The sequence below is a fragment of the Panthera uncia genome, assembly GCF_023721935.1.
Source record: "Panthera uncia isolate 11264 chromosome B3 unlocalized genomic scaffold, Puncia_PCG_1.0 HiC_scaffold_1, whole genome shotgun sequence".
NCBI lineage: Eukaryota > Metazoa > Chordata > Mammalia > Carnivora > Felidae > Panthera > Panthera uncia.
The window spans coordinates 124,090,625-124,103,929 of NW_026057582.1; the positions used below are offsets into that span (position 1 = coordinate 124,090,625).

The 13,305-nt window shown below is 48.7% G+C and overlaps 1 protein-coding gene across 1 annotated transcript in view; it reads left to right on the top strand.

Moving 5' to 3' along the window:
- PCSK6 (proprotein convertase subtilisin/kexin type 6) overlaps positions 1–13,305 on the top strand; it is a gene marked incomplete at its 5' end in the record, with an annotated part of 191,548 nt that overhangs the window by 99,599 nt on the left and 78,644 nt on the right. The window contains 3 exons of the mRNA XM_049614154.1: positions 916–1,088; positions 7,007–7,219; positions 10,997–11,097. Of these exons, the coding sequence (XP_049470111.1) occupies positions 916–1,088; positions 7,007–7,219; positions 10,997–11,097 (487 nt within the window). The remainder of the gene's footprint in view (positions 1–915; positions 1,089–7,006; positions 7,220–10,996; positions 11,098–13,305) is intronic.

Below are 13,305 nucleotides of genomic sequence, written 5' to 3' on the forward strand. Positions count from 1 at the left end.
GAGCCTCAGAGAGGTCCCATTCTGCATCCAGGCAGGACATGCTGGTGGCCATCATTACCCTTGCTTCCCAGTCACATCCCAGCATCGCTGAGACCCCCTCTCTGGGTGAGGCACGAGGGTACCACACTTGCTGGGTGCAGAGTGTAATCATTAACGGAGGCAAATGCTGGGCCCAGGGCGGGCAGGGGACCCCTGGCCGAGGAGGCAGGCTTCGGAAGAGGTTCCTGGCTCACCCCCTCTCCTTTTGAGGTGCTCTTGAGGAATCTGTACTCCCCAGCACCTAAAGAGCCCTCTGGGGAACCCAGAACCAGAATACACACTGAGATAAGATGCCCCCCACCCCCCGCCTTGATATGCTAGGGGGAGGCCTTCCGTCTTTCAGGTTAAAAACTCCTAATTACAAATCAGAGATGGAGTCATGTTTTTTAAAAAGGAGAAATAAACTGTTGACAGCAGGGAAAGTTGAAAATGGCCCCAGAGTTCTGTTCTAGAAATAATAATCATAATACATCTAATATGTTCTGTTGTTAAATACCAGAATGATATCGTGCTACTGAGGAAATGGCTTAAATCCTATATTTTCCAAACACTTATGTTTCCTTTGCTGCTGTCCTGTGTCGGGGACGCCACAGCGTGGCCCCAGATGGTATTTGAAGTCCTTCACCTTGGCCAGCACAGGATGGGGGGAAAGCTTTCCAGAATGACACTGGAAGGCTCCAGAACTGTGTGGGGCTCCCTGGCCGTACCCCTGTGCCCTGGGGTCACGGTCTCTGCCGCCCTCCCAAGTGCAGAGCATGGAAGGCTCCAGAACTGTGTGGGGCTCCCTGGCCGTACCCCTGTGCCCTGGGGTCACGGTCTCTGCCGCCCTCCCAAGTACAGAGCAGGCGTGCATGGAGCCCCCTTGTGTGCTTGCAGGCATCCGCATGCTGGACGGCGACGTGACGGATGTGGTTGAGGCCAAGTCTCTGGGCATCAGACCCAACTACATTGACATTTACAGCGCGAGCTGGGGGCCGGACGACGACGGGAAGACCGTGGATGGGCCTGGCCGCCTGGCTAAACAAGCCTTCGAGTATGGCATTAAAAAGGTGTGAGTTGTTCAGGGCTTCGGTGCATCTCTCAGGGGAGGGGCGGGGGAGAAGAGTAAAACAAAGTTTTTAACGATTAAAAACAGAGTGACACAAGCCAGAGCCCCAAAAGAGGACCAGGATGGCCCTGCTGTGCCAGGACCAGTGTGAGGGAGAAGTCATTTAGGGGCTCAGGGAGGTGGCTCTCTACCATCCAGAGCAGAAGAATTTCACCTTGTCATAGAATGGCTATTTCAGCAGGTGCCAGCTGGTCACCCGCCAAGCCCAGGACTCTGTGCCTTGAAGCCTGACAGCCCCCAGCCAAGGTGGGCAGCCGGGCTCTTAGTCCAACTACCTGGCCTGTTAACCTGGAATGTGCAGGTGGAAGGGGTGTCCTGAGCCTGGGACCACCTGCCCATGGAAACACCCAGCTGTGGAGCTTCCTGCGTCCGTCACGAGCGTGTGCTAATCTAGGGCCTCCAAAGCAGGAAGGCCTGGCCTTTTTGCCCTCAGTGCCAGCACACAGCCTAATGTGTTTAGGATTTCTTGGGTGGAGCCTCACCAGGGACTAAACAGAGCAAACATCCAAGCACTGGTTCTCCACTGACCAGCTGAGGGGAAGCAGAGGAAGCTGGCAGCCTTCTTCTCCTCCACCCACCAGGAGGCCCACCCACAGTCACTCTGTGATCATTAGTTCTGGGTCCTTGGGAGTCAAAAATGCAGGGGGAAGGGAAGGAGGGACTGGAGATGACCCAGTTCTTGTAAGCCAGGTGGTGCGGCAGATTTCTGGGTGAGGACAGCTTCTTGGAGCAGGCAGACAGAGTTGTGGTCAGTGTCCGGGTGGCTTTGGGTGGCCCAACAAGGCCCAGCCCAGAGTATAGGGTATGGCCTGGCGATGCTGACAGGGGTTTGGGCAGGAAGTCCAAGCATCCCTGGGTCAGCATTCATACTTCTGACTTCTATTGGAGATGGGGGAGAAGGGCTGGGGAGGAGGGTGGTTCAAGTCCATTTTATTATTTGTGCTTTATAAATCTTATTTTTTTTTGAAGTTTATTTATTTGTTTTGAGAGAGACAAAGAGAGTGCAAGTGGGTGAGGGACAGAGAAAGAGGGAGAATCCCAAGCAGGCTCCACACCATCAGCACAGAGCCCGATGCGGGCTTGAACTCACGAAACCGCGAGATCATGACCTGAGCCTAAATCAAGAGTCAGAGGCTTAACCGACTGAGCCACCCAGCGCCCCTTATTGTTTATGCTTTAAAACATTTTTTTAAAGTCCTTACTTATTGTAACCTATGCACCATGATTAAAATGTGATTAATAAATAGTTAATGAATAAATCAAATATTATCAGAAGATTGTGTTAAAGGCAACCTTTCTTTGTCTACCCTCTGCCCAACCCCTGGCCCTGCCCCATAGAGGAGCCATCTTTTTTAAACCCTGTTCATTATTTCTTTCTTCTAAATAATATAACTTGATCCCTTTTCTGGATGTATTGAGTTTGGCCATTTTCTATTACTTTTTTGTGGAGTTTGAGCATTTATGTGTTAGAATGCTCCCAACCTGGCATTTGACCTTATGGTCATGCCTGCGACACCACACAGCTTCCTTTGCCTGCCCCCACCCCCCACCCCCATAACTCCAAGAAAATGCAAAAGCTGCTTCTGTCAGGTTGCTGAGCACCTGAGCTGTGCCAGGTGCTGGAAGGTTCTGTGACCAAGTCAGCTGCTGCCTACAAGGGGCTGCCCAGTAAAAATATCTTATCTTCCCAGTACTCAGCTCCTACCACCCACTAGATCACATGGATCTCACTCTTGGTGACAAGTGGAACATCCTAAAAGTTAAGCTTAATTTAAGCTATAAACTAGTGATCACATTTTCTGTGTGGAAGACACTGCTTTGAATGGTGTTAATCCTAAACATGTGTTATTCTAGAAGATGATTTCTAAAGATCTGATGTCTTAGGACAGGGCCTCCCATTTCCTGGATAAATAAATGATTGTTTTCTTTCTTTTTTTTTAAGTTTTTTAAATTTATTTATTTTTGAAACAGTGTGTATGTGTGAGTGGGGGAGGAGCAGACAGAGAGAGAGAGAGAGAGAGAGAGAGAGAGAGAGAATCCCAAGCAGGTTCTATGGTGTCAGCACAGAGCCCGACATGGGGTTTAATCCCACAAACCATGAGGTTACGACCTGAGCCGAAATCAAGAGTCCAACGCTTAACTGACTGAGCCACCCAGGTGCCCCAAATTGTTTTCAAACAATTTTTTGGTATCTCAGTTTACTTGGGTTTGTGTAGACGAACCCATGGAGGACTTTGGAAAGCCTGGAGCTGCAGAGAGGGGCTCTTTGCATGCTGAATTCCGAGCAGCGTCAGCTTTATCAGGCTGTCAAGGGGGGGTGAGGAAGCTGCAGAAGGGACCATGTGGTTCCCTGTCATTCTTGTCACAGTTGCTTGAAATACTGAGGTCATTTCATTTTTTTTCAGTCATTCTGAAGTAAAATATATCATATAGGGAGCCTTAAATTGTAGCCGTCTAAAGTTGTCACTGAAAATCCTCCTAGAAATTTGGTGATCTCAAACCAGACCACATTCCCCCATCTGTTTTTCCTCCTCGGTGCCCCATTTGTCACCTACAGTCTTTTTCTGTCAAGTCTGACTTCATTTCTGGTGGACGATGTGGTTTGGAGACTTCAGAGACCATAATTTGGCATAGGGATGTGCCTAATGTCGGTCCTTAGGAAGCTTTACCCCTCACGTAGCTTGTCATCCCAAAGGGGAGATGCAACATGGCTGAGGCTGGAAAGGCTGGCCTTGCCCAGATGCCGGGCATTTGCTAGCCCTCAGGAACGGTGCTTCGGAGTTCACAGATGAACCCTTCACCTCCCAGGCAGGACGCTGAAATAGGTTTTGATCCAGTTGAGGTTGTGACTGTCCTGAACAGAAATGCAAGTTCATGGCTGGGGTTGAACTGTCATCTCCTATAACTTCTGCCCTGTAGCTTCCATGACCTGGGAAATGAACATGAAAGAGACAGTGAACACATCTCCCACACCTCAGATCTGGGTATTTTCTCCACCTCACTTTCACTTTCTTTTTAGGAGACTTTTCAGGAAGGAGAAAGGTTTTTGATGCCTCGACACCTGAGAGAATGGATTGGTCTAGGAGTAACTGTGTGGTGTTAGGTGGAATATATATGCCTTTGGCACTTTAGGCCCTTGTTACCCAAAGTGGAGTCCAGAAGCAACCACGCGGGCATCACCTGGGAGCTCATTAGAAATACAGAATCTTGGGGAGCCTGGGTGGCTCAGTCAGCTAAGCACCTGACTCATGATTTTGGCTCAGTCCTGATCTCGTGGTTTGTGAATTCAAGCCCCACATCGGGCTCTGTACTAACAGAGTGGAGCCTGCTTGGAATTTTCTGTCTCTCTCTCTCTGCCACTCCCCTGCTCACTGTCTGTCTCTCTCTTTCTCAAAATAAATAAGCATTTTTTAACAATAAAAAAAAGTAGACTATTTTAAAGAAATACAGAATCTCGGGGCTCCCCCTAGACCTGCCAAATCTGAGTCTGCCATGGAGCAAAGCCCCCAGTGACCTGTGTGCATGCTCCGGTACGAGGAATGCTGTGTGGAGGCATCGTCTGTGCTTCTGGAACAATAAGATTATAGGCCCCACTTAGCAAAATGACAGTGTTTCATAAATAAATAATCCGCATGGAATAAAGATCAGCTCTGATGGATTAAATACCTTTTTATTTGGATTTCCGTTTCTTTGAACTAGTTTCAAAGAGAATTACATACAGACACACCCATTTCTAAGGTACTTTGCGCCTTTCTTCCAGAAGGTTGACCTTTAGGCTAAATGTGAGTAACCTTTCTGTGGAGCTCATGGCCATGTGGACAGGCCCCCCTGGGACACGTGGAAAGTGGAGTGAGTGAGGCAGCTTTGAGCAGCGGGATTGCGTAGTGTGAGGGACCTTCTGTGGACTGTGTTGAGAGCCTCAGGTTGGAAACTGGAGGAAATGTCAGAGTCATGACAAATAGGCACAAAAGGGCAAAGAACTATAGTCCACTTGGTCTACAAAGTGGAACGTCATGGGGCTTTTAGAGTAGTTGGATCTACTCAGCCTGGGATGGACTTGAACTCAGAGTGAGCATAACACCCCCTGAGTCAGCAGCAAGGCTTCAGTTGGACTCTATGGGGATCACAGAATTCTGTTGCAAGTTTTCTTTGAATTGGCCAGTTGTTGGGCATAAGTATCAATTTCCTCCCACTTATTTGGAAAGAAGGGTCCTCGGCAAGGACACCAAAGTTACCGGCCCTGTGGGTCCAGTTTCACCCACATGGGTGTTGGCACTGCTCTCTGGGGCTGGCTGTGCACCACCAATGGGTCCAGCCACTTGGGCAGAATGGTGAGCTCTGTCTTGGATTAATTCATCTTTAGCTGGTGTTTGTGACTTGGTTGGATCAGAAATCATTGCTTCTGTGGATGTGGGATGGAACAGAGCTGCAGAAAGCTACCCTGACCACCACTGCCTCTCAAACACTTGCTCTCGTGTATGCGTTCCTAAAAATAAAAACCTAGGTACAGGTGAAGTGCTGGCCTTGTCTGGCATGGACCATCTGACTGCTTTAATGTGGACCCATGGTGGGGACCCTGGGAAGCCCTCATAAGATGGCCATGAGCAGCCAGGGCATTCTGGACCATGACCCTTTTTACCTATTCAGTCCTCACCCAGAATTCACAGTCCCACCCCCTCTTTTCAAAAATTAGCTTGCTCTGGAGCACCATGAAGCATCTAACTTCAGCACAGGTCATGATCTCATGGTTCATGGGTTCGAGCCCCACATCAGGCTCTGTGCTGACAGCTCAGAGCCTGGAGCCTGCTTTGGATTCTGTGTCTCCTCCTTTCTCTGCCTCTCCCCTACTCATGCTCTGTCTCTCAAAAATAAATAAACATTAAACAATTTTTAAAAATGAGCTTGCTCTCCAAGACATGTGCCTTTTCCACTGGGTTTTTAAGAAAATTCGCCCTCTGCCTTATAGGACCAGCTCTTTCGGTCCAGAAAAATCAATGTTATAAATTCAGCCATCAATTTTTCATCTCAGTAATATTGCTCTTTGTGATGATCGGACATTACGATGGAAATTACAGGCATGGCTCTGGAATAGAACAGCTTGTTTGAAGGCCCTTGATTTTCCCATGAAGAACAGAGAGGTCTTTCTGGGCCATCTCCTCAGTGCAATCTGTGATTCTGCAGCATTAAGCCTGTCACCACAGGCAGAAGTGCTCTATTAAAATAAAACAGGAGGGATGCCTGGGTGGCTCAGTCAGTTTAGCATCCTATTTTGGCTCAGGTCATGATCTCAAGCTTTGTGGGTTCAAGCCCACATCGGGCTCTGCACTGAATGGCTCAGAGACCGGAGCCTGCTTCAGATTCTGTGTCTCCCTCTCTCTCTCTGCTCCTCCTCTACTCATGCTCTCTCTCTCTCAAAAATAAATAAACATTAAAAAAATAAAAGAATCCTTTAAAATAAAACAGGGGCCCACAGAACCATGTCCTTGGTAGCGTCATACAATCTGAATGCATCCTTTTTTTTTAATGTTTATTTACTGTTAAGAGAGAAAGAGAGAGACAGAGCACGAGTGGGGGAGGGGCAGAGACAGAAGAAGGAGACAGAGAATCTGAAGCAGGCTCCAGGTTCTGAGCTGTCAGCACAGAGCCCGACGTGGGGCTCAAACTCGTGAACCGTGAGATCATGACCTGAGCCGAAGTTGGATGCTCAACCAACTGAGCCACTCAGGCACCCCTGAATGCATCCTTCTTAGACCCTTGGAAGGGACATTCCAAGGGAAGGACTCCGGGCTGGTGTGAGACCCACTCTTCAAAGTTGTAGCTGCCGGGGCTGACTGACACCTTGTTATCCTTCCTGTCTAGGGTCGGCAGGGCCTGGGCTCCATTTTCGTCTGGGCATCTGGGAATGGCGGGAGAGAGGGGGACCACTGTTCCTGTGATGGCTACACCAACAGCATCTACACCATCTCCGTGAGCAGCACCACCGAGAACGGCTACAAGCCGTGGTACCTGGAAGAGTGTGCGTCCACCCTGGCCACCACCTACAGCAGCGGGGCGTTCTACGAGCGGAAAATTGTGAGTCCTCTTGGCCAGGTGGACAGCTTAGGATCTGCTCCTCCAGCCCTTTGGGGACAAGTTTCTTTTCCCCTGAGGCCAGTTTGTGCTGGCTCCCAGGGTACCAACCTCCCCCATCAGCGAACTGGTTGTACCTCGAGGGAAACCCCAGTCCCTTGGCAACCTTCCCCAGGCCCTGCCTTTCTAATTTTTGCACAAAATACCGATTAAAACCCTCTCTGGCTTCAGAGATCTAAAAATAGCATTTAAGAATGGGGTGCATTCTCAGCACTGTGCCTCCTTTTAGCTCTCTAAATTTCTGTGGTCACATCGCTTGGGATCCAGCTGACCGGTTCAGTTTCAACGTGCCAAAGAGAGGAAGGGAAAGTCTTGGTTTTATACTGAAACATTTTAGAGATCTAAGTGTTCTTCCAGGCCATCCTCTCCCTAACAAAAGGACTTGCCCCAGACCCTTCAAATTGAGCACTGGTTTTTCTGTCTGTTACTTTCACTTCAATGGACATCAGTGTGATTTCTCTTTTAAAAAGTGTTTCCGTTTAGCATATGGGTGGAATCCGTGTTTCTTTTTTCCCTACAGGCTTTCCTGCTTTAAGAAAAGTAAAGAGGGGGAGGATTTTGAACTGAAATTAATGCAGAATTCAAATGCACAGTCATTAAGTTGCTTTTTAGACGTTTAAAAAATGAGACCGTGGAGCTGGCCAGACACGGTTTAATTTGAAAACAAGCTCACTAGCATCTTTTTTATTTCTCCTGCTGCTTCATCGCATCTCGAGAAATTATTTGCAAATTTATTTTTAGGTTTTTCTGCGGGAGCACACAGGCTCCCTGTTCCCCACTTTGCTCTGTACCAGTTGAAAGGTCAGCCACGGCTGTTCCGCCACCAGCCTGGCAGCGGCCCGGGCTAGTTAACGAAGGTATTAATTTATTTTCCTTTTCTACTGGAGCACGTGCCCCTGGGACAGGCGGCCGAGATTCTGCATGGTGTCCTGTTCGTTTAGGAATCCAGCTTCATTTGAACACGGACTTGCCGGGGTCTTGTTAAACAGGCCTGCTGACTGGAGGCGTGTGGGGTGGAGACTGGGTCATTGAACGCTTTGTACCAGAGGCTTCCTGCCGGACGACCCTGTCTCTCAACCCTGGGAGCAGGGCTTGCAGCTTTATTTGCTTAATTAATCATACTGCGTGTGCACACACCTTAGCTACAAAAGCCTTGATTCTTTTTTCTTAAGTCCCTTCTCTGAGCCATAACATGGGTCAGAAGGGTGTAGTTAAGAGGATGGTAAAAGAGTGAGTCAGTTCTTGCTCTGGACTGGAATTCTTCTCTGAGAGTATGGACGGCATTTTTTGATTGTTGTTATTATTGTTTTCAGCTCAACTAGAGCCAAGTGTTTGCTCTGAGTCCCCTTAGAGAACCTCCAAGCTCTGGACTTTTGGCAGCTTGCTGTCAGCTGGAAATCAAGGCTCTGTCCCATCCGTGCCCTCTAGTGAATGCCAGGCAGCATTTGCCTGGAGGGTGGGATTGCCTGGTGCTGACACGTGACTCTTTATACATGGAGTGACACATAACGTGAGCATCTCTTACTCAATTATTCCTTGGCTCTTTCATTCGATGAACATGAGCAGAGTACCATGCACGACATTTGGTCTCAGGAAGGGGGACCTGCCTGACTTGGTTGAGCCATCTCCTCCCTGTATGGAGGACCCACTGCTCACTCCCCAGTAGCCCTTTCTCATGGGCCTCACCTGCTCTTGGGAGCTTGGCCTCCTGCCCAGATGCCCTCAGTTTCCCTCACGGGCCACCATTGTAAGTATGTTTCAGGTGCCAGCTATGACTTTCACCAGAAACCTTATAAAGGATGTGGCATTGTGCCCATTTGCAGATGAAGATCCTGGGGTCAGGGAGGTTGCATCCTTGTCCCTACTTCCCTACCCTCAGCTGCCCTTCCTAACGTTAGGTTGCCTCAGTCCTGCTGAACAGGGAGGGAGGAGCAGGCTGGTCTCTGCCAGTGTTCCTGTCCAATCCTTCCTGTGTGTGAGAGAGAGACAGGCTAGATCCTGTCTGGGTGATTGCAGCCCAGCCGGAATGTGAAGAAGGAAGATACTCTGTTTGGGAGAGGATCTGGATTGTTAGCACTAGGGCAATTTATGCTTCAGGGCTATGCAGATCGGCTACTAGAGGCTTGCAGTTGGTGAGGCTATCAGTTTCCTATTGCTGTCGTAACCAACTATCCCAAACTTAGCTTAAACAGCACAGATTTATTATCTCATAGTTCGGGAGGTCAGAAGTGCAGCAGCCTCCACGGAGTCTCTGTTCTGAGTCCCCTGAGGCTGAAATCCACGTGCCTGCCGGGCCGTGTTCCCTTCCCGAGGCTCTAGTGGGGAGTCCATTCTGTGCTCGTTCAGGTTGTTGGCAGCATTTACTTTCTTGTGGTTATAGGACTGAGCTCCTGTTTCCTGGTGGGCTGTCTGCTAAGGGCTGTTCTCAGCATCTCCTGGCCGCCCACATTCCTTGGCTTATGTTTCTCCATCTCTGTGTTCAAAGCCAGCAATGATGGCTTGGGCCTCTCTTCTGCCTCATCTCTCTGACACATTTTTCTGCCTCCTTCCACTTCTGGGGGCCCTTGTGATTACACTGGGCCCACTGGCTAATCCAGGATATTCTCACTGATTTAAGGTCTGCTGATCAGCAACCTTAGTCCCATCTGCAGAGCCCATGGGGAGTAGCTTGAGGGCCAGAATCCCATCTAGCACAGCAGGTGTGGCACAGCCCAACCCAAATCGGGTGATTCCCTGGTGCTGCTTCCTCATTTCAGCTCAAAGGCAAGGGGCAAATCAGGCTGTGTGCTAGTGGGGCCCAGAATCAATCTCCCCACCCAGCTGGGAGTCAGTGCCTTAGAGGAAGGCATGCGGGGCCCCCGCAGTTTGCTGAGTCAGCTTTGCCTCCCCAAGGAGAAGGGCCAGCTTCGTGGTCCCGTACAGCAGGCGCTGTGAAGGTGGAGAACTCGCCGGGTTCGTCCACTCCTACAGATAGAACTGGGTGCTTTGGGACACAGTCAATGATCTAAGGAGGATGTCTTGGTGGAGAGTGATCTGTGACCTTCTATGACTGACCTCTGATCTTCTGACTAAAGGCAGAGATGCTGTCTGGGCCACCTGGGCACCCCCCCCCCCCGCATGTTTCCAGCTGCTCTGAGGTCAGGGGTGACTTGGGGGTCATTCCTGTGGGCTAGCGCAGGTGGTCTCACCATGGGGACTCTGCCATGGAAGGCCCTCTTTGTTTCATTTTGTCTTACCTTTGTGTCTCAGCACGCACACCTGCAACAAGGAGGTTATGCGGCTTCCAGCTGTTTGTCTTGCTTCCAGCTGTTTGTATTCCATCTCCCTTGTCTCCTGGTTCTCAGGCTGTGATTAGCTCATCCCTGCAGTGGGTCGGTGTTTTACATATGCGAGCAAAGCAGATTAGCAGGGAGTATCTGACACAAAGCTTGACTGCAGAGGGGCGCCTGGGTGGCTCAGTCAGTTAAGCATCTGACTCTTGGTTTCGGCTCAGGTCACCATCTCACGGTTCCGGGTTTGAGCCCCATGTTGAGCTCTGTGCTGGTAGCACGGAGCCTGCTTGGGATTCTCTCTCTCCCTCTCTCTCTCTGCCCCTCCTGCCTCTCTCAAAATAAATAAACATTAAAAAAAAAAAAAAGCTTGGCTGCAGAGATATGAATGCATAGTGCCTCTTGAGTAGCTTCCCACATCTGGGAGCTGACTTAGCCTCTTGTCACCCAGGTCACCACGGATCTGCGCCAGCGCTGTACCGACGGCCACACTGGGACCTCGGTTTCAGCCCCCATGGTGGCGGGCATCATCGCCTTGGCTTTAGAAGCAAAGTAAGTTCCCACTTGTCTTCTCCTCTTTTCCTTTGTTTTCTGTAAATTTTTAACACAGTAAAACACTCATAAAATTTACCATTTTAACCATTTTTTTAAGTTTATTTTGAGAGAGTCAGAAACGTTGCAAGTGGGGGAGGGGCAGAGAAAGTGGGAGACTCTGCCTTCTCCCCCGTGTCCTCAGGCGGTCTTCCCTCCATCTATGTGTGTATCTAGGTCCCAGTCGTACTGGATTAGGGACCCCAATCGTATAAGGACCCCAGTCGTATTGGATTAGGGCCCACCCTAATGATCCCGTTTTACCTTAATTACCTCTTTAAAGACCCTGTGTCTCCAAATACAGTCACATTCTGAGTATTGGAGGGAGGGCTTCAATCTATGAGTTTGGGAGGACACGATTCAGCCCGTAGTACTGCCTATAACCCCTCCCCCAAGCTCTGGCAATGACATTCTACTTTTCCTCTCTATGAGTTTGACTGCTAAGCAGCTCACATAAGTGGAATCATACAGGATTTGACTTTTTGTGACTGGCACACATGGCACAATGTCCTCAGAGTGTATCCATGTTGTAGCATGGGTCAGGATTTCCTTCCATTTCAAGGCCATCCTTAAGGGACGTGAAGAGATCCCTTCCCTTCTTTCCTTTTTAAACATTTTTTAGTATATATTTTTAAGTTTTTTTATTTTTTTTTTTGAGGGGGGTACAGAGAGAGCAGGAGAGAGAGAATCCCAAGCAGGCTCCATGCTATCAGCACAGAGCCTGATGCAGAACTCGGTCTCATGAAACTTGAGATCATGACCTGAGCTGAAATCAAGAGTCGGATGCTTAATGGACTGAGCCACCCAGGTGCCCCTCCTTCATTTCCTTGTTAAAGCTCACTGCCTTCTGCCCTTTGTAGGGCCACAGAGAGCTGGGTGGGCCAGAACCCCAAGTCTACCTCCCATGCTGCGTCACATACCAGAATCCCCCTTCAGGCGGCCACAGGCTGATCTTTATAAACTTTAGTTGATAAATTGATAATGCAATGGTGACATTTCATCTGTCATAAGCCAAATAAAACTCTAGGTTGTTAGTGTCTGGATGGGTCAGAAAGAACATGCAATTATGGTGTCAAAAACAGATTCAGTTAAGGCATCAAAACTGGCTCGGAACATGCCAGCCATTTGAAATTGCCAGTTGTAGATGAGATTTTAAATTATTCAAAAAAATCACATTTGGGTTGCTTCAATCCTCACAATTGTGTATGTTTGCATGTTGATTCCTACGAGGCAAAATGGCATACAACTCAAATGCTACCAGTTTAACAGAGGAATAACTAAATATTTTCGATTTGCAGGCCAAAGCACTGGCTTCTATGTCCTGAGGCTCTTTAAAAAAAAAAAAAAAAAAAAGCAAACAACTCTAAATAATTACTTACTTGTGTGGAAAGTGGCATTCACATACTTAGCAATTCATTGTTCTATATTTCCTTCCATTCTTTATTGGAAACATGCAAGGAATTTTGTTAGTCAAAACTAAATAGAAAGCAAGCTTCATTTCATGCCAGCTTGTCTCATTAAACTTGGCCTGTGGACACATGAAAACTCTCATCTTCCTCAGTATTTTAGATGCTCCTCAGAAGAGTACAGGTGGCGAGTCAAGCAAACTTGAAAACAGCATCAGCTTAAGGGTACCTGGGTGGCTCAGTGAGTTAAGTGTCTGACTTCAGTTTGGGTCATGATCTCATTTTGTGAGTTCGAGCCCCACATCGGGCTCTGCTGACAGCTCAGAGCCTGGAGCCTGGTTCAGATTCTGTGTCTCCCTCTCTCTCTGTCCCTCCCCCGCTCACACTCCATCTCTCTCTCAAAAATAAATAAATATTTTTAAAAATTTTTAAGAAAGAATTTTATTGAACTGAAAAGAAAACAGTGTCAGCTTTGAGCATTTAAGCCTGCAGGACCGGTCAAGGCAGGGACGGGTTGTAACAAGGGACCCTGCAAGCCTGAGGTGAGGAGATTGGAGATGAGGCCAGCTCACGTGTCCAGGGAGCAGGCCTGCTGCTCACCTGCCTGGCATTGCCTTCAAACACTGTTCACTTGTAGGTAGAAGGCGTCAGGGCAAAGCCAGATCGTCCCAGGTGGAAAAGGCCTCAGGGGGTCAGGGAGGGCCTGTGGACAGCATGTAACAAAAATGAAGAAAGACCCGCACATGTAAGAATTGTGCATAGG